Genomic DNA, 21,933 nt, shown 5'->3' on the forward strand with positions numbered 1-21,933 from the left:
AAAAAAATCCATACATTTAGTCACATTATTGCACATCCAACGAAATTTTAAGACCACTTCTGGAAGTTTGCAAATGCCTGAGTGTAGATAAGGATAGACAATTTTCATTTATTAAAACAGATGGCAAATTACAGCATCTCCATTCATCTTAACTCATTTGATAATATAAAATGTGTAAACTTTCTTTTTTTTTTTTGTTGGATTTCTCAGGACTTTTATTTGCCCAGGTAAGAACAGACTTTCAAGGCAAATGCAGATTTATTTATTTTTTATTATTTTTGAAAGTTGTGAAATATTAAAATAATTTAACTCTGCCAGAGCTTTCACCATGGGCTCCTTTTACTAAGGTGCGCTAGTGTTTTTAGCACACGCTAAACAAAAAATACTAACGCAAGCTCTATGGAGGCATTAGCGCACTCGCGCTCTTACAATCTAAAGAGCTGTAAACTCTTTTTGGATAGAATTACTTTCATTTTCTTTAAAAATGTTTTGAGGTCAGATGTGACAAAGAAACTGGCTTCTCAGAGCCCTTCATCACACAAAAAAAATTTTCCAATATTAAAACATTCAGGTATAATAAAGTTGTACTTTATAGGTCTTGATACAAGGTTCGATATGTTCCAACTACTCGGGTGTTGCGCTAATCAAAGATATGAATGAGAAAAGTCTAACTGCAAACACTGAACATTGACTATTTACAGTGTCACTGCTGCTCTTATGAAGGCAAAAGGGTCAGGATTTTCACAAGATTGCTTTAATACCTGTAATGCTGTACTTTACAGCAAATGCTAATTTTCCCAAGCATCAAACATGCAGTGATCTTGCAGGATATAATGCCGATGGGCAATAGACATGACAAGAAGCTCATTAGATTATACCTTCCTACATTTTTTGGTTGGATTAAAATGAAATGAGCAGCTTTAAAGTCACTAGACACACACACACACATACTCACAAAGAGAAACTGGCTTGATAAATTAGTTATATACAGATACACATTTTTTACAACAGACTCAAGGATATGCTTTGAAAGGGGAAGGGAGATCCCTCACGGATCTTTTTGACCTACTGCATTACCGTGGCACAGTGTGACCAAACCAAGTTTCAGTTGCTAGGTAAGCAATAGTTAAGGAGGCTGTGAGGAATTCTCCATGCTCATATGAAAAGCTATAAACAGAATATCATCAGTGCATTACATTCCATAATGAAAGACCACTGCCATCTTTACACGTATGAAAGTTTAGCTGAAGCTGGTTTCTTGACCAGTGAAACTGTCATTTCCAATAACCATTAAAATAACAAGTGCTAATGGCACTGGAAACTGAACTCTGTCTCTGCCAAATAATCCATTTTAGTTACATTTGTGTGGTTGAATAATTTTTTTGTTGACCAAACTGATGCCGTGATTTCTACTGGATCCTGGAGGCACAAGGAAATAAAACGATTTGCTCAAGGTCAAAGTGACAGGTGGGAAAGGCCGTGAACCCATCTCCCAAAACTTCTACATCACATCCAGTGCACTAACCACCTTCCTACAAATAGATAGTTCATAAATTTATTTTGCTATGAAAGAATTAAGGAATGTGCGCACCTCTATATAATTGTGATATTCTGTATTCAAATTACACATCTTTGGTTCATCCTGTGCAACCTCTCTCCAAAACACATACTGCCTTCCAGTTCAGGACTTATTATATTGGGTTATTTCTAATAACTGGGGGAAACATTAGCACTTCAAAACAGCAAATCTCATCCATCCTGCCTGTATGGCAGCATGTTGAAAAGTATTCAAAACTTTTCTTCAAACCATGACGATTTAAAAAAAAAAAAAAAGTGCTTCTACATTCATGTAGCAATGTATTTTGGACTACGGAACCTCTAGAACAGGGTTATTAGGCTTATTTCACAGAACCAGAACTAGGTGGCAAGAAACAGCTGATAGTCCTACAAACATAGGCCTCGAGTTAGTTAACATTCCCAGCGCATGATCTGCTTTACCCAGTTTTCATATTCCCATTGATCCCTCATAAAACCACATGATTTTTTCGTCACAGTATTCATATACACAGTAGATATGGAACATCTGATGAAAGAGCATCTGTGTAAGATCACATTACAGGAATAAAAAACACACAGTAATCTTATCCAAGCTTGACTTCACCTTGAAGAAAACGTCCTATTCCAATGGAATTATTCACCAGGTGATGCTGAATTCCCTTTCAGCAAAACAATTTTAGCGCACAAATACTGTCATGTTCTATTGTCAGTGGTGTTTAAAGTTAAAAAAAAACACAAACCAAAAACCATCCACCTCTCTCTCTCACACACGCGCACACACACTCAATGCAGTCCAGCTAATGTTCCAAATCATTTCCACATTAAGAACAGATAAAATCCCTCTGGGCTCGTCCTTCTCCTTCTCAGTGTTGGCAGTTTGTTCTGTCCATATTTACTTTCATTGAAAAGATCCTGACGAAGAGGAGGTACCATTAAAGTCACTGCTCACCCAACAGACAGCATGCTACAGTTCAGGGGACTTGGGCTGGAGTGAGAGCGAGCGAGCATCAGGTACCACTCCAACACGCCCACAAGATAGCGATGGTGCTAAACTAGTTGATACCCGCTTCCTGAGGTTTGGTCATATTCTATTGTATACTGCCTTGTCCAGTCTACAATAACGGGGCGAAAGAGGCCACAGCACCTGAATTCAAAGAAGTCTATAATATTTCTTATACATCCGTGGCTAGGAAGAAAGAAAACAGATTGAAGTGTTATGTTTCCAGGCCTCATAAAAAGCCTTTAGCAACTGAGAGAAAAAACAAAACAATTAATATAACTTAATAAAAGACAGTTAAAAAAAAAACCCCAGATTCATTCCACTGAGCTTGAGTCTGTGGTGGAGGCCAGTAAGACTAGGTGACTTCTGGAGAGGGATTTTTTAAATTCCAGAATTATAAGGACTTAAAATAAAAGATGGAAAGAGATAGGTCACCCCACAGCTTGGGATGGGATATCTAGGTTTGTTTGTCCAATACCTCATTATGGCTGTATGCTCAGACTTAATGAGGGAGAAAACCCAGATGCCACTACCATGGCAGTTCCTGACTGAGGGCACACCTTGGAGGAAGTACTCCTTCCCCTCCTAAGCCAGTGAGACAGACTCCTAGTCATCTGGGCAACCTGGTCAGAGATTGAGTGAAAGGGACAAAAATTGAATCTTCGGTCTCTTGCTTTGACAGATAACCAGTCACAACTGAAGTAACCATTATCGCTTCCTCTCTAATGTAATGAATGACCAATGTAGACAATTCAGGAGGAGCAGAAGGGTGGAGGTATGGTTATATGTTGAGGTAGTCGACTCATACTTCAAGATTTAATGGCAGGAACTACAAGGTCATGCACTTGGGCTGCACAAACCTACGAGAATGGTACAGTTTAGAAGGGAAGAACTCTTGTGCATGAAAAAGGAGTGGGACTTGGGTAAAGGACGTGGGCAGATTCCTGATAGGCCTGGAAATAAAAGGAACGGTGAAAGTATTGTGGGACTCAACAAAGTTTCTTAAATGTTTAAAATTCATCCCAATACTTTCTACATTCTTTTCAAGAGTGTCCTGAGTTGCAACCATGGTGGACTGAAGCTTTTCGGGTCATGAATCGATCCAGCAGTCACCAGACTGGACATACGGTGAAGGGCGGACCTTAGAGAAACCATATACAGCTAGCCATCTTGCTGGTCCAGGTGGTTATCTTGCAAGCCTGAGTGACCCCCAAATCATGGCAGCAAGTAAAACAATAAGCTTGGAGAAGAAACTATATTGTGAGTTATGGAAACAGTTCAAGCAGAGCCATTCTGCAGCAGCACTCCACCATAGGAGGCAGCAGGAGAACCGCAAAGGGCAGTGGTAGAAGACTAATCAGGATAGGAGAGAAAGGGGTGGGATGGGTAATGTAAACTTAAGCTTAACAAGGGCAGGACAGGCTTAAGCACTATGTATGGAATCACTATTTTTATTTGTCTGTACCAGGGGTAGGCAATTCCGGTCCTCGAGAGCCACAGGCAGGTCAGGTCTTCAGGATATCCACAATAAATATGCATGAGATAGATTTGTACCTCAAGGAGGCAGTACATGCAAATCCATCTCATACATATTCATTGTGGATATCCTGAAAACCTGACCTGCCTGTGGCTTTCGAGGACTGTAATTGCCTATCCCTGGTCTATAGTATTCATTGTTCTTGGTTGATGTTTATCACCAATAAAATATCACCTCCTCCCCCCCCCCCAAAAAAAAAAAAAAACCAACCCCAAAACAACAAAACCACACCTACAATAATGTTTGTTTATACTGTAGCAATATAGCCATAGAATGCCAATCATTCCAAAAGAGCTGCAATTTCTGGGGAATGCTTTGTTAGTTTGTGCATGACCGTCCTATAGCAATAAGTAGAACTGCTGGGATCTAATTACCAGCCCTTGCTCATTAGCTGCTTTCATTTAGCTTTTCTGAACCTTAAAAGGAAACACAGCTTAATTGTACACAGCACTGCGGGGGCAGCTTTAAGCCTTGTTTTGGTATGGTCAGTGGCCTTTCATCCATCTTTCCCTCCCATCTCTTGACACAAGGGAAAACCTAATACTAGAGTTACAGGATGTCCAAGTCTGGATCTCTCTAATGAGTGCACATGAGATATTTCCATGAGTGAGGAACTGCGTATGCAAATCTGTCTCATGCATCTTCATTAGGGACATCCTGAAATAAAAATCAGTTGGATATGCCTAAAACACAAGTGGCAAGAGACTTGCTTATTTACAGAAGTAAATCCTATTCTTTGGCACTATATCTCATCAAGCTGAGCTGTTGTGCAAATCTCTCACCATAAGAATGAACATTTGCCCAATGCAGCCTTGTACAAAGCTAGAAACGGAGAAGTATCTGTAAGAGCAGCGTGCAAGATGTTCACGTCTATCGTCATCTGACAACTTACTTGAATGGGCTTTCAATAGAAGTTGCTGTGACTTTAAAGTGCTTATATCTCCTGGCATTCATTCTTTCATTGGTAGTAATACCTAAACAAGAAATCTGCAAAAAGACAAGGTGTCTCTCTTCAATGCATGAATGTTTCCAGGAATAGGCAGCAGTATATGAACAAAAGCAGAAGACTCTTACGAGGTTTTACTAAAATAAAAACCTCTTAACAGTTCCCTCAATCAAAGACCTATACTATACCAGAAACACCATTTTTTCCGTAGTTGCCCCTTCCCTCTGGAATGCAATGCCATCGCATATCCGCAGCGAAAACTCTTTAAACAAATTTAAAATCAACCTCAAAACATTTTTATTTAAAGATGCATATCAAAATAGCAGTTAACCATCTTAATCATGGAACAATAAAGCACAGTTACTTACCGTAACAGGTGTTATCCAGGGACAGCAGGCAGATATTCTTAACACATGGGTGACGTCACCGACGGAGCCCTCGGTACGGACCTTTTAACTAGAAGTTTCTAGTTGGCCGCACCGCGCGTGCGCGAGTGCCTTCCCGCCCGACGGAGGAGTGCGTGGTCCCCAGTTAGGATAAGCCAGCTAAGAAGCCAACCCGGGGAGGTGGGTGGGACTTAAGAATATCTGCCTGCTGTCCCTGGATAACACCTGTTACGGTAAGTAACTGTGCTTTATCCCAGGACAAGCAGGCAGCATATTCTTAACACATGGGTGACCTCCAAGCTAACAAAGAGGGAGGAGGGATGGTTGGCCATTAGGAAAATAAATTCTGTAACACAGATTGGCCGAAGTGTCCATCCCGTCTGGAGAACGCATCCAGACAGTAGTGAGTAGTGAACGTGTGAACTGAGGACCAAGTGGCCGCCTTGCAGATTTCCTCGATGGGCGTGGAACGGAGGAAAGCCACAGAAGCAGCCATAGCTCGGACTCTGTGGGCCGTGACAGATCCTTCCAGTGAGAGACCGGCCCGAGCATAACAGAAGGCAATACAGGCAGCAAGCCAATTTGAAAGTGTCCGTTTGGAGACAGGATGGCCCAAACGGTTGGGATCGAAAGACAAAAAGAGCTGAGGGGATGTTCGGTGAGCTCTGGTACGATCAAGGTAGTAAGCAAGGGCACGCTTACAATCCAGCGTGTGCAACGCCTGTTCTCCAGGATGCGAGTGAGGCTTAGGGAAGAAGACGGGAAGCACAATGGACTGGTTGAGGTGAAAAGCTGAGACCACCTTGGGAAGGAATTTAGGGTGGGTACGCAGAACAACCTTGTCATGGTGAAAAACAGTGAACGGTGGGTCGGCAACCAGTGCATGCAGTTCGCTAACCCTCCTGGCAGAGGTGATGGCAATTAGGAAAAGCACCTTCCAGGTAAGAAGCCTGAATGAAGCTGTGGCAAGAGGCTCAAACGGAGGTTTCATGAGAGCAGAGAGAACCACATTCAGGTCCCAGACGACGGGAGGAGGCTTGAGAGGCGGTTTGATGTTGAAGAGCCCTCTCATAAATCTTGAAACCAGAGGATGAGCCGTGAGGGGTTTTCCGAGAATAGGCTCGTGAAACGCAGTGATGGCACTGAGGTGGACTCTGATGGAGGTGGTTTTGAGGCCAGCGTTGGACAGCGAGAGCAAATATTCCAAGACAGTTTCCACCGCCAAAGAGGTGGGTTCTTGATGATGCCGGAGACACCACGAGGAGAATCTGGTCCACTTCTGATGGTAACATTGGAGAGTGGCCGGTTTCCTGGAGGCGTCCAAAATGAGGCGGACCGGTTGAGATAGATTCTCCGGAGAGGTCAGCCCGAGAGAAACCAAGCTGTCAGGTGGAGGGAAGACAGGTTGGGATGTAGTAGAGACTGATTCTGCTGTGTAAGTAGAGTAGGAAACACAGGAAGAGGAATGGGCTCCCTGGAGCTGAGTTGAAGCAGAAGGGAGAACCAGTGTTGACGAGGCCACCGAGGGGCGATGAGGATCATGGTGGCATTGTCCTTGCGGAGTTTGGACAAGGTCCGCAACATCAAAGGAAGTGGAGGGAAGGCATAGAGGAACCGATCCCTCCAGTTGAGCAGGAATGCATCCGGGGCCAGACGGTGAGGAGAGAAGAGTCTGGAACAGAATTGGGGCAGCTGATGGTTGTGAGGTGCTGCAAAGAGGTCCACCTGCGGAGTGCCCCATCGAGCAAAGATGGAGAGTAGAGTCGGAGGGTCCAACGTCCACTCGTGAGGTTGAAGGATGCGGCTGAGATTGTCGGCCAGAGAGTTCTGTTCGCCCTGGATATAGACCGCCCTGAGAAAGAGATTGCGGTCCGTGGCCCAGGTCCAGATGCGCAGAGCCTCCAGACAAAGGGGGCGAGATCCGGTGCCGCCTTGCTTGTTTATGTAGTACATGGCGACTTGATTGTCTGTGCATAGGAGGAGGACTTGAGGACAGAGAAGATGTTGGAAAGCCTTGAGGGCGTAGAACATGGCTCTGAGTTCCAGGAAATTGATGTGATGACGACGCTCCTGTGGGGTCCAAAGTCCCTGGGTGCGTAGATCTCCCAGGTGAGCTCCCCACGCGTAGGGGGACGCATCTGTGGTGATGATCATAGAGTGGGGGGGCAGATGGAAAAGAAGACCCCTGGAAAGATTTGAGGAGTTCAACCACCATTGGAGAGATTGCTGAAGAGATGATGTCACAGAGATGGGATGAGAAAGAAGATCCGTAGTCTGTGACCACTGGTTGGCGAGCGTCCACTGAGGTGTACGAAGGTGGAGACGAGCCAGAGGAAGGACATGCACTGTCGAGGCCATGTGACCCAGGAGGACCATCATCTGTCGAGCAGGAATGGAGGGATGCATGAGTACCTGACGGCAGAGATGGAGCAGGGTCTGCTTGCGATCGGAGGGGAGAAAAGCCCTCATTAGCGTGGTGTCCAGAACTGCTCCAATGAATTGAAGTCGCTGGGTGGGAAGCAGATGCGACTTGGGGTAGTTGATCTCGAACCCCAGGAGGTGGAGGAGAGAGATGGTGTGATGAGTAGCCTGTAGCACAAGTGGAGACGTAGGTGCTTTCACCAACCAATCGTCCAAATAGGGGAACACCTGGAGGTTGTGAGACCTGAGGAAGGCCGCTACCACTATAAGGCACTTGGTGAAGACCCTGGGTGAGGAGGCGAGGCCGAACGGTAGCACCTTGTACTGATAGTGGTGGTGCAGTACCTGGAACCGCAGGTAGCGGCGAGAATGTTGATTGATGGAGATGTGAGTGTAGGCCTCTTTGAGGTCCAGGGAACATAGCCAGTCGTGTTGAGAAAGAAGAGGGTAGAGCGTGGCAAGGGAGAGCATTCTGAACTTCTCCTTGACCAGACACTTGTTGAGGTCCCTGAGATCGAGAATGGGACGGAGGTCTCCCGTCTTTTTGGGTACCAGGAAGTAGCGGGAGTAGAATCCCTGCCCCCTTTGATCTGGAGGTACTTCTTCGATGGCATTGAGAAGGAGGAGGGATTGAACCTCCCTCAGGAGGAGGGGGGTTTGAGATGAGTTTGAAGCAGACTCTACGGGAAGGTTGTCCGGAGGCAGAGTCTGGAAGTTGAGAGAGTAGCCGTGGCGGATGATGTTGAGGACCCACTGGTCCGACGTGATGACTTCCCAACGGCTTGAGAAAATGGTGAGACGACCCCCGATAGGCTGTGGAAGAGGCAGCGAGGGTGGATGACTGGCTATGCCCTGGAGAGAAGAGTCAAAAGGGCTGAGATTGTTTAGCAGGCTGAGGAGGCTTGGAGGGTTGAGTGGCCTGAGACCGAGCCTGGGCATGGTGCTGCTGTTGACGGGGTCGCCGAGATTGTTGGGGAGGCGGATTGAGTGGCCTGGCTGAGAACCTCCGCTGGTAAGATGATTGAGGCCGATAGGGTCGAGCAGGCGGAGCCTTCTTTTTCGGCTTGATCAGGGTGTCCCACCTGGTCTCATGGGCAGAGAGTTTCTGGGTGGTGGAATCCAGTGACTCTCCAAAAAGCTCATCCCCGAGACAGGGGGCGTTGGCCAGGCGGTCCTGGTGGTTGATGTCCAGGTCGGAGACTCTGAGCCAGGCCAAGCGACGCATGGCTACAGCCATGGCAGAGGCCCGAGAGGTGAGCTCGAAGGAGTCGTATATCGAGCGGACCATATACTTGCGCATTTGGAGAAGGCCAGATATGTGCTGCTGGAATAGCGGGACCTTGCGCTCAGGTAGGTACTTCTGGAGGGCAGACAGCTGTTGGACCAAGTGTTTGAGATAAAAGGAAAAATGGAAGGAATAGTTGTTTGCCCTGTTGGCAAGCATGGCATTTTGGTAAAGTCTCTTGCCAAACTTGTCCATGGTCTTACCTTCTCTGCCAGGAGGGGTAGAGGCATAGACACTGGAGCCCTGAGTCTTTTTTAAGGTGGATTCCACCAGAAGGGACTCATGGGGCAATTGAGATTTGTCGAATCCTGGAATAGGGATGACACGGTAAAGGTTGTCCAGTTTACGGGGAGCTCCCGGTACCGTGAGGGGATTTTCCAAGTTTTTGTAGAATGTCTCCCGTAAGATGTCATGTACGGGAAGCTTGAGGAACTCTTTAGGAGGTTGCTCAAAGTCTAAGGCTTCTAAAAAGGCTTGGGACTTTTTGGAGTCAGATTCAAGGGGAAGTGACAGAGCAGCAGACATTTCCCTCAGAAATTTAGAAAAAGAGGATTGCTCAGGTTTAGAGGTGGCATCAGGTGCCGATGGTTCCTCATCAGATGAGGAGGGATCCTCCTCGGTACCGAGAGGAGTCTCCTCCCATAAATCAGGATCCCTGACCTCTGGTGCATGTCGGGACACCGGGGTGGAGGGTGCGGTGTGGCGAGTCTTGGACAAAGATTTACCAGAGCGCACCGAAACGGTACCAGGGGAGGACGATCGGCGTCGTTCTCGGTCCCGAGAAGAGTGCCGTACCGCCTGGTGCCGAGTAGGATCCACTGTGGGTTGAGAATGAACCACAGGATCATCAGGAAGTTGTTGGGCCGAAAGGATCGGCATCGAGGTGTTTACCGGTACCGAAGGAGTGGACACCGGGGGCTCGGTGCGGGGCTCGGGCCGGTCTGGTACCGGAAGGAGCGGTGCCAGGATAGAGGGTAGCAGTTGTTCAAGTTGTTTCTTCAACTGCTCCTGAAGCTGAGTTTGTAGAATGGCCGAGATACGGTCATCTAGGGGTGGCATCGGAACCGCTTTCTTTTTCTTCGGTTCCTTGGATGCCGCTCCACGCCCCGGCGATGAGGAGGCCGATGACGAGGCACTCACCGTTATCGGGGCGGAGCGTTTACGGGACCGGTGCGATGCCGGTATGGACGGTGTCGTCACCGTAGCTGGAGGGCGCTCGAGGGAAGAGGAAGGCTTCTTAGCCGGCTTACCTGGCGCCAGTGGCGCCGATGCGGGATCGGTCGGTGTCGAGCTTGACGGTGCCGATTTCTGCGGTACCGCCGTTGAAGGTGATGAATCCATCGCCGACTCGGAGCCGAAGAGAAGGGTTTGCTGGATTCTTCGGTTTTTAAGAGTACGTTTTTGTAAAGTGGCACAGCGGGTGCAGGAATCTGCCCGATGCTCCGGACCCAGGCACTGCAAACACCAATTGTGTGGGTCAGAAACGGAGATCGGGCGTGCACACCGCTGGCACTTCTTAAAACCGACCTGCGGGGGCATGAAGGGGAAGATAGCCTCCGCAAAATCGAAGTCCGAGGCCTGTATAATGGCAACAGGCCCCGCCGGGGCAAAAACGAAAGAAACAAGAAAAATCAAAGTTTTTTTTTTTTTTTTTTTTTGCAATTCAAAGAAAAAGGAAACCCGAAGGTAGAGGAAGAAAAATTTAGAACAAAAGCGCGAGCGGGAAGGCAAAAAGTGATTTCAACGGCCGTTGAAAAAATACACGCGTCTTCTTCGCTCCGCGGAAACGAAGAAACTGGGGACCACGCACTCCTCCGTCGGGCGGGAAGGCACTCGCGCACGCGCGGTGCGGCCAACTAGAAACTTCTAGTTAAAAGGTCCGTACCGAGGGCTCCGTCGGTGACGTCACCCATGTGTTAAGAATATGCTGCCTGCTTGTCCTGGGATAAAATAAATAAATAAACAAACAACAACATAGAACTGCTTTTGAGAAGTGACATCCCCTCTGTTTTATCCTCTCCTCCTCCCTCCCTTTTATTTTCATAATGTAATTAAAATTTTCCTTCCCCCTTGCTCCCCACAAATTATACCCATTTCTTGGTTTTCACTACCTCATTTTTATCTCCATTTTATTTTTTTTTACTTTTAAGATATTTTAAATTTTTAATATTGTAAACCGGCCAGATACTTGTATTGGTCGGTATATCAAATTAAGAATAAACTTTGAAACTTGGAATAAGAATTGCAAACCCAAAGAGTAGCAACATTCCAGAGTTCAGATTGTGATTTCATAATGCCTCATTCTACCAATGCCGAACAGCCAACTTCACCAGTGATGTCACAATGGCTTGATTGTCCTATACTTAACATAAGAATTACCATACTGGGACAGACCGAAGGTCCATCAAGCCCAGAATCCTGTTTCCAACAGTGGCCAACCCAGGTCCCAAGTACCTAGCTAGACCCCAAGTAGTAAAACAGATTTTATGCTACTTACCCTAGGAATAAGCAATGGATTTCTCCAAGCCATCTCAATAACGGCCTATGGACTTCACTTTTAGGCAATTAGCCAAATCTTTTTTAAACCCTGCTAAAATAACTGATTTCTTCACATTCTCTGGCCACGAATTGCAGAATTTAATTACACTTTGTGTGAAGAAATATTTTCTCTGGTTTAGTAGCTTCATCACACTAAGAGTTTTCAAAAGGAATCTAGATGTTTAACTAACAGTCAAAAGCCTAATTCCCAGGTTAAAAAGCTGCCCCAGGTAGCGTGGCAGAACATCGGCATGGTATTTCACAGTGAGAATAGCAGGAGACATCTTTGGATCAGAGGAGGGATCATTTAAGCATATATTTAATATACAAACAGACCTACACATTTTCCTCACAGATACAGTAGGATCAAAGTGTGGGAGTACCAGATTAACTGTGTACTTTGCACTCAGGGCCCCATACATTTTGACGCTTGCTTTTAGTGATATCCATTCTTTTCAGTTCTTTCTGCACTAAGGGTTTTCTTACCCTGTATCCATCACATTCTTCTGCCCTAGTAGAAGAAATTTAGCTGTTGTGATTAAGAGTAAACAGAGCATCAACAGAATTACCATGTGTGTAAGTAGGAAGCCAGTCAAGTGCACAGCTAATGAAGGGCTTTTGCCTCCTGTAGAAAGGTGGCAAGAATAAAATGATTTAGCAGTGCTTCTCAACTTACACATCTCATAGATAACACTCATACACATGGACCTTGGACATGGGATCATCATGGAGAGTGGCCTTCCAATGATGTGACTGGCTGGACTTCTCTCATAAACACACGTCTCCTCTTTCTCATGTCCTAAAGCTCACCTCTCTCTCCTGCTCCCCCAGACTCAACCTCTCTCTCTCTCCTGCTCCCCCAGGCTCAACCACTCTCTCCTGCTCCCCCAGGCTCAACCACTCTCTTTCTTCTGCTCCCCCAGGCTCAACTACTCTCTCTCTCCTGCTCCCCCAGGTTCAACCTCTCTCTCTCCTGCTCTCCAAGACTCAACCACTCTCTCTCTCCTGCTCCCCCAGGCTCAATCATTCTCTCTCTCTTGTGACTCCAGGCTCTCTCTCTCTCCTGCTCCCCCAGACTCGCTCACTCACTCACTCTCTCTCCTGCTCCCCCAGGCTCACTTACTCACTCTCTCTTTCCTGCTCCTCCAGACTCAAACACTCTCTCTCTCCTGTTCCCCCAGGCTCAATCACTCTCTTTCTCTCCTGCTCCCCCAGGCTCACTCACTCTCTCTCTCCTGCTCCCCCAGGCTCGCTCACTCACTCTCTCTCCTGCTACCCCAGGCTCACTTACTCACTCTCTCTTTCCTGCTCCTCCAGGCTCAAACACTCTCTCTCTCTCCTGCTCCCCCAGGCTCACTCACTCTCTCTCTCCTGCTCCCCCAGGCTCACTCACTCTCTCTTTCTCCTGTTCTCCCAGGATCAACTACTGTCTCTCTCCTGCTCCCCCAGGCTCACTCACTCTCTCTCCTGCTTCTCCAGGCTCACTCACTCTCTCTTTCTCCTGCTCCCCCAGGCTCACTCACTCTCTCTTTCTCCTGCTCCCCCAGGCTCACTCACTCTCTCTATCTCCTGCTCCCCCAGGCTCACTCACTCTCTCTTTCTCCTGCTCCCCCAGGCTCACTCACTCTCTCTTTCTCCTGCTCCCCCAGGCTCACTCACTCTCTCTTTCTCCTGCTCCCCCAGGCTCACTCCCTCTTTCTGAACCCTCCTCACAGTCCCCATGTTCTTCCCTTTTCATACCCTGTTAACCAGCTAGTCCTGTTCTTAAAACTTATCCTATCTGCCTATAAGAGCCAGAAGAAGGGGAGGGGGGTTCAACCTCAGGCCAAATCCTGCTCTATAGCCACAAGGAGGATAGCAGCACCCCAAATTTCAGGGCCAAGAGGGCAAGTGATGGGAAGCAGCAACAGAAATTTCAAGTACCTGGCTCCCTGCTATGCAATCTCCTCAGTCAGCAAGCACAGGAGTTTTTCATATAAAGCATGGGATTGTTGTATATAACATACCCAGTGTATCGCAAACTGGGTGCCTCCTGAGATTTCAGGTGTGCCGCGACACACTGGGGAGGAGGACTGATTGCCTACAGGACGTGCCTCTCACATTGACGTCCACGCACTTCTGGGTGCCTTCCGGCCAGGGCACTGGGTTTAGTGTGCCGCCAGCTGAAAAGTTTGCGAGACGCTGAACGTACCTGTAAACACCAACACTCTAGCAGGGAAGAGTTTTAGCAGGGAAATAAAAACATGGAGCTGCAGAAGATAGATTTGGAGGGAAGGCATGGCCGAGGTGCACAGGCAAGCATCAGTGATTAATAGTACTAGAAATTAGGGAAATCTCTTTACTTTAAAATCACTGAGCTTTGGAATAATTTTCCTGTCCAGCTGCGTAACCTGGGCGCCTTCCAATTATTTCAAAAACATCTGAAAACGTGGCTATTCTCAACAATGTAAATTCTGCTGCTCTCTATATACACTTCCCCCTCCCCATTCGCAGTTTCGACACTCACGGTTTCACATATTCGTGATTTTTTTGGGTGGGGGGAAAAAAACCACCATAGTTTCGGATGTTCCCACCTCCCTCCCGGCATCCCGGCCTTACCTGGTGGTCTAGCGGGCTTTCGGGGCAGGAGCGATCTTCCTACGCTCCTGCCCCGTGTAGATCGCCAATAGGAAATGGCTGCCGTTAACTCCTGTCGTAGTCTCGAGACTACAGGAACTCACGGCAGTCATTTCCTATTGGTGATCTGCACGGGGCAGGAGCGTAGGAAGATCACTCCTGCCCCGAAAGCCTGCTAGATCACCAGGTAAAGCCGGGATGCCAGGGGGGGGAGGGGGGAAGGGAGGCGGGGGGGTCAGAGCCGGACCAGAAGTTATTTGCAGTTTTTCTCCATTCACCGTCCGATTCTGCCCCTATCCCCCGCGAATACCAAGGGAGAAGTGTATTCACTAATTCTTATTATATTTTCCTTTCTTTAAAATTCTTGTAAACCGTGCCGAGCTCTATCTCTATAGAGAAGATGCGGTTTTTAAGCTTAAGGTTTAGTTTATTTTAGTAGTAGGACAATTATCATGTTGATCCAATAAAATGTTTTACAGCTTGCAGAGGGTTCAGTGTTTGATAGAGGAACAAGAGTTTCTCTTACCTGGTACATCTGACACATAAGTAACACAGCAACCCACATGAAGTGAAACACGCTGTTCAGAAACATCCAGAACATCCAAGGGGAACATGTGGCAATCTGTGTAATGTATGTCCAAATCCCATCTTTTGTGTAGCTGGTCTCACAATGGATTCCCCAATCTAGAATAGAATTGAGGAAAATAGGAATTTTAGATCTTATCACATAAATTTATACATCCCCAAAGAATGAGAACACTCCCTGTAAAGCAGTGGTCCCTAGCCCTGTCCTGGAGGATCACTAGCCAGTTGGGTTTTCGGGATAACCCTAATGAATATGCATGGGGCAGATCTGCATTCCTATCATCTTCATTACATGCAAATCTCTTTCATGCATATTCATTAGGGCTATCCTGAAAACCCGATTGGCTAGTGGTCCTCCAGGACAGGGTTGGAGAACCACTGTTGTAAAGAATCAATTCCAAGGAGGCCTCATACAGAAAATGATGGCAGATGAAGATAAAACTGCCTGTTCATATCTAAGCTACTCGCCCACACCAAAAGCTCAATTCTACATAATCCCTTTCTCTCCCTCAGAAATCCTCTGCACATGTCCCATGCTTTCTAGAATTTAGATGCGGTCCTTGTCTCCACCACCTCCGCTGGGAGGCTATTCTACATATCAACCACCCTTGCTGTAAAGAAGTCTGTGCTCTGCCGAAAGAGGCCTGCCTCTTGCGCATTTATACCTTGCAGCTAGTTAAATATACAGAAGAATATAAGAACTGCCATACTGGGAAAGGCTAAAGGTCCATCAACCCCAGTATCCTGTTTCCAACAGTGGCCAATCCAGGTTCCAAGTACAGTACTCATCCGATATTCCGTTCCAGGAACCCCCACGAACGTTGAAAAACCGTGAATACGGTTTTTAGCAGGGGAGGTAGGAGAGGGCAGCCGGAGCATCTGCAAGTGAAGGAAATCACTTGTGGTATGCTCTGACCGCCTCTTCCTGTACTAAAACCGGGCCTCACCAATCAGGAGCTGCTTTGATAAGCAGCTCCTGATTGGCGAGGCCCGACTTTAGTACAGGAAGAGGTGGTCGGAGCATACCACAAGTGATTTCCTTCACTTACCGGCGTTTCGGCTGCTCTCTCCTGCCTCTCTGGCTGTCCTCTCCTGCCCAGTCATTCGTGGTCGGAAAATACCGTGAATGATCGGGACTGTGAATCGCGGACTGCGAATTCACAGGGGAGCACTGTACCTAGCTAGATCTCAAGTAGTAAACAGATTTTATGTCTATCATTTCTTTCCTATTCCAACTTTTCTACATCAAAGTGTGCACGAACACATGGCCTTTGTGCTGAGTGGCGCGCAGTGGTTAAAACTATATCCTCAGCACCCTGAGGTTGTGGATTCAAACCCACGCTGCTCCTTGTGACCCTGGGCAAGCCACTTAATCCCTCCATTGCCCCAGGTACATTAGACAGATTGTGAGCCTGCCGGGACAGACAGGGAAAAATGCTAGAGTACTTTACATCCATGTAAACCATTCTGGGAGAACAGTATAGAAAATTGAATAAATAAATAGTGTGAAAAGTTTTCAGCCTCTGATAAGCAGAGCTGGTATTGTGACGTCATAATGCCTCATTCCACCAATAGGAGCCAACCTCCTCAGTGATGTCACAATGGCTTGATTGCCCTTTACTTGGCTCACTTTTATTGCATTTTGATTTCTAGAGTGACGCAGCGCTTAAAGCTACAGCCTCAGCACCTTGAGGTTGTGGGTTCAAACCCATGCTACTCCTTGTGACTCTGGGCAAGTCACTTAGTCCTCCCATTGCCCCAGGTACATTAGATAAGAGTGTAAGCCCACCAGGACAGACAGGGAAAAATGCTTGAGTACCTGAACAAATTCATGTAAACCGCTCCGAGTTCCCCTGGGAGAACAGTATAGAAAATTGAATAAATAAATAACATGTATTATCACCGAGAGAAAAGTATGCACTCACAAGAAATGCACCCATAGATCATCCAACAGATCATACAGAGCAGGAAGAATAGGTAGCCCATGAAATAGCGATGATTACCAGCCCCTAAAAAAGAAGCAGAGCTCCAATGACTTGTTTAATCTCATCAAACTACAAGAGAGCTAAAGGCTGCCAAGGGTAACTATCCTATACATGTTTCCTGAGAAAATTGGAAAAATGAAATCATGAATTTCAAAAACAGGCTTTTAGGAGAAACAGTAACAGCCTGGAAGACTGCATTTGATATAAGCAGACTACAGGACTGATAGTGATTATTGCTACTGTTAAAACCCAAATGTCTTAAGCAAATGTATAAGGAGCATTTTGTTAGTCCCTTACTCAAGAAATACAAATACTTCTTACATCAGGCTATCTTGATTAACAATGTTGCAGGTTTTCTTTTAACTTAGAAAATGAATCGTGCTTTGGCCATATCTTGGCAGTTTAAACTAGAAGTCTCCGTGTATAGGCTGCAAATTGACGTTTGAGATTTGCAATGGAACTTTCATCTTGCTTGGTAATCATGTTTTATTTACTCTCACAGCTGGAGCATTCCAGAAACAGTGTGGCTTAATGATGACTATTGACTACAAATGCAAATAGAGAATGGTCAGTCACCAAAGTTTGCTTTAACTATTTTGTTTAGGAAGAAAGAGTGGGGAAAGAATGACAGGATAAGACATAGCAAACAAAAAGGAGATACTTTCAACGCTACTCAGAAACAGACCAGCTGGCTCTGTCCAAAGCAAGAACCTTCCAATTACAAATGATGCCATTTGTAGTTAAGGCTTGAGCTTAAGAATTCACCGATTCCCTTTGCCATTAGCTGACCAACAGTAAACCAAAGGAAAGCCATCAGCATCTTTTCCACTTACCTACACAGTTACCCACCCAGGGACAATGGTGATCGAATTTAGCTATACATCGATTGCACACCCCACAGTGCTTGGATCTTACTGGCTTCCTGATCTATCAAAAGAGAGATTTACAATAAGTTTTACAGCACAGCAAAAGATGAATAAATTTAGAAGCAAACAGGGGTCCAGATGGACTAAGCATCCCCCCCCATGACACAAAATATGTAAAACTCCTTTAAGTACATCTGACCCTCTGTGCAATGATCAAGAATGAGCTAGAGGGGTCAAGGCAAATAGTGTGTGACGTCGGCCACAGGGATTTTATTCCTGTGGCCTCTGTGAAATATAGCATGCACTAATGTTGTCAGAGCATGCTATCCATGAGTAGAAGACCCTCTAAGTGAGAAACACTTTATCTTATATATTTTTCAAATCATATGGCTCATATATTGTCATCTCAGCACAAAATTCCCCATCCTATCCTGCCGATTTATTTCAATGCTGCTCTGGAAGGACACCTTCCAGGACTGAGAGAGTAGTTCCATTTCTGAGGCCTCTCTCCTGAAACTTCACATGAGAGGAGTAGAAAATCTCACGCCCTGTTTACCTTCCCTTCAGCAAAGGGCTGCAAAAGTAAGAAACACCATGGGCAATGTCCTTATCAGGCTGCTTCTTTTGACAAAGATTTCCGTCCATTGTTGATTAGATCTATATCTTATAAACATTACAGAAAGCTTTTGAAGACTTTTCTCCAAATTTTTGGCTAGCTAAATTTCTTCGCATTACATTATTTTTGTATTTTCCCATAGCATAATCTTTTGTTAACTGCACTGAACTAATGGTTATGCGGTCTAGAAATTTGTTATTATGTTATATTACAGTGGTTGGGTTTGTTGGTTTTTTTGAACTAATTCAGTGATTTGGACCTCTAGCAACTGGAAACTGCCCATATTACGCTTTGTTGTAACAGGCAAGATTACATATTAGAATCAGTGAGAAAATAAACCCATCAGGACATGCCAAAAGAAACCATAACCCAGTTTTGTCACTTAAACACAAAGGGGCAAATTCTGTAAGAGGCGCCTTAGTAAACTGGCTTCAATTATGAGCCTTAATTGGGCAATAGGTGCCTGCCTTCTTAGGCGTGATTCTACAAAAGATAGGCGCCTATCACATGGCATCTAAGACTAAAGTAGGTGCGTTTAGGAGTGGAGAGTGACTTAGGTCTGCTAGATGTGATGCTTTAAGGACTTGGGTGCCTATAATGTAGGCCAAGGTTTTAAAGGCCAACACCTGGAGAGTATGGCGCAGTGGTTAAAGCGGTAAAAGGGAAAAACTGCAGGAATGGTGTACAAGATGCCAAGTCGAAAGGGTCCAGAAAAGAGCGACTAAAATGGTTAAGGAGCTGGAGGAGTTGCCGTACAATGAGATTGGAGTAACTGGGCCTCTTTTCCCTTGAAAAGAGGAGACTGAGAGGGGACATGATTGAAACATTCAAAATACTGAAGGGAATAGACTTAGTAGATAAAGACAGACTGTACACACTCTCCAAGGTAGGGAGAACGAGAGGGCACTCTCTAAAGTTAAAAAGGGATTGATTCTGTACAAACGTAAGAAAGTTCTTCTTCACCCAGAGAGTGGTGGAGAGCTGGAACGCTCTTCCGGAGTCTGTTTTAGGGGAAAACACCCTCAAGGGTTTCAAGACAAAGCTGGACATGTTCCTGCTAAACTGGGACGTACACAGGTGAAGCTGGACTCATTTTAGAGTAATGGTCTTTGACCTGGGGGCCGCCGCATGAGCGGACTGCTGGGCACGATGGACCACTGGTCCCAGCAGCGTCAATTCTTATGTTCTAAGTCTTTAATTAATGAACATAAATATGAACAAATATCAGTTTGTATCCAACATATGGTCCAAGAGGTAGATAAACCCGGACCTGACATGGTCCATGTTTCCAAGAAACACTCCAACCTCAGGGGTCCTAGGATGTGTCACATACTAGGGTACCATATGGATAACAACTGGAAATAGCAATTTTGTGAGCAACTAAACGAGCAGAGTCTGCTCCTTCACATTGCAAGATCAAAGCGGAGGAGCAGACTCTGCTCGTTTAGTTGCTCACAAAATTGCTATTTCCAGTTGTTATCCATATGGTACCCTAGTATGTGACACTTTCTAGGACCTCTGAGGAAGGAGTGTTTCTTGGAACAGACCAAAGGTCCATCAAGCCCAGCATCCTGTTTCCAACAGTGGCCAACCCAGGTCCAAAGTACCTACCTAGATCCCAAGTAGTAAAACAGATTTTAAGCTGTTTACCCTAGGAATAAGCAGTGGATTTCCCCAAGCCATCTCAATAATGGCTATGAACTTCTCTTTTAGGAAATTATCCAAACCTTTTTAAAACCCCGCTAAGTTAACTGATTTCACCACATTCTCTGGCAACGAGTCCCAGAGTTTAATTAATGCTGCACATCCTGCTCAAGATTCTTTGTAATTTACAGTACAGGCACCTAGTAGACAAATGAGTTAACTAAGCAGCTCTTAGGTCAAGGTGGGGAATTTATATATGTCTGATAGATGTTTAATGAGAAAGCCTGAATTATATATCTTATCTGGTTTATATAGCAAAACATGTAATCATCTTGGGATTAAGGACTAATTCTGCAAGCTCCAGGTAGCTAACACATCATAAAATTTCAGTTTTGGTTTCAGCACCAAAACTGGCCTGAAATCCACATTTGGTCATGCTTCAGTTTTGGCTGAAAATACCAGTGTATTTTCAGCTGAAACAAAACAAAGGGAATAAAGGTGATAAATTTTTTTATTGGACTAAATTAGTGCCTTGTTTGATTCGCTTTCAGTGGTACCCCCTCTTATATATAAGTGAAACATAAAAGCATTCCAATGATAGTCTCACAGGAGGAGGGAGGGATGGCAAGGTGAAAGACAAAGAGGGGTGGGTGGGTGAGAGACAGATATGGATAGTTGATAAGTAAGCATGTTACTCCAAATTTAGGACACCTCCCGCTACAGGGGGTAAGGGCACAAATCAGAAGTGCAAATGTATGTCTACCCTCATAAGGGACAGGCGTTTTATAAAAGTCGGTTTCTACAGAAACGGCTTTGAGAATTTTCTTCCCTATCAAACAGGAGGGGAGAGCGAATCTTCTGATATGAGCTTCTTGTGGCAAACTTGAGTTCATTATAAAGGTCTCTCTATTGTACTGGAAGATGAGATATCCAAAGGATGCCAGAGAAAATGAAGGTCATAAAATAATTTAGAGTCCAGAAATTCACCTGTCATTTGGAACCTGCTTTCTGTCACTGAGGAGGTGAAAGGGCAAAAAATGGAATTATATACTTCAAGTATGTGTCTTTTGTAACTGAAAAGGCTGTTCTTTTTATGATCCATCTCACTGTCTGCTGGACTCTAAGGACTACCTTTCTCTAACTCAGCCAGTCAGTTTCCAGATGACCTTTGCTTGAATGCCATGGAAAAGTCACATGATGAACTGTTTAGTCTCGGATACTTTTTAAAATAAACGTGCAACCGTTATAAGTTATTGCAAATGAAATGCGGTCATCTAAAATACTGATTCCCTAGTATGTTTTCTCATTTGATATAAACCCAGATAATGAGTTGGGAAGCCAGCGATGTCTTTAAAGAAATACAAGAATGCATGCTGTGGGACTGGATACCTCGGCAATTACCTTGCACCCCCATCTTAAAACTGGCCTTGCATCAGCAGTGACTAAATGCCAGTGGTAGATGATGTGAAACGAGCTGATGGTCTCAGAAAATTTTTTTTTCCAGTAAACAAGTGTCCATATCACTCAAACCAACTTCAAGGTTATCGTTTATTAACTCCCACCTTGAGTGAAAAGCCAAGGACAGACCATCTTGCCCTTTTAGGTGAGATCTTACCAGAGCTGGATTAAGGTACTGCTACCATTGTATATGCTCAGTAGATAGAAAGTCCTTAACCTTCCAATGCTGGCAAGTTTTATACCTCTCACAATCAATGATGAGTCTATTTACTTTACTATGTTAGGTGTATTAACAGGAAGTTGAAATACCAGCTAACAGTAAATTAAATACATCCGTGAATGCAGCAGCTGATGCAGAATGAACAGTCAGCATCACCTATAAAGGCAGAGTTAACCTCTGTCCCACCATCAGTAGCACAACTGCCTTCCTTCAAACTCCAGGAATATCTTTGAAGTTTACCACAGAGAAAAGTTTTGCAAGCTTAAATGCATT

At 45.4% G+C, this 21,933-nt stretch overlaps 1 protein-coding gene across 1 annotated transcript in view; it reads right to left on the minus strand.

Moving 5' to 3' along the window:
* Positions 1–173: 173 nt before the first annotated feature.
* ZDHHC17 (zinc finger DHHC-type palmitoyltransferase 17) overlaps positions 174–21,933 on the minus strand; it is a 171,263-nt gene continuing 149,503 nt past the window's right edge. The window contains exons 13-17 of the mRNA XM_033951008.1: positions 17,690–17,783; positions 16,797–16,880; positions 14,813–14,970; positions 4,987–5,081; positions 174–2,743 (exon numbers count right to left, since the gene is read on the minus strand). Coding sequence (XP_033806899.1) covers positions 2,605–2,743; positions 4,987–5,081; positions 14,813–14,970; positions 16,797–16,880; positions 17,690–17,783 — 570 coding nt within the window. The 3' untranslated portion in view covers positions 174–2,604. The remainder of the gene's footprint in view (positions 2,744–4,986; positions 5,082–14,812; positions 14,971–16,796; positions 16,881–17,689; positions 17,784–21,933) is intronic.

This window comes from Geotrypetes seraphini, chromosome 7 (assembly GCF_902459505.1).
Source record: "Geotrypetes seraphini chromosome 7, aGeoSer1.1, whole genome shotgun sequence".
NCBI classification, from domain to species: Eukaryota; Metazoa; Chordata; class Amphibia; order Gymnophiona; family Dermophiidae; genus Geotrypetes; species Geotrypetes seraphini.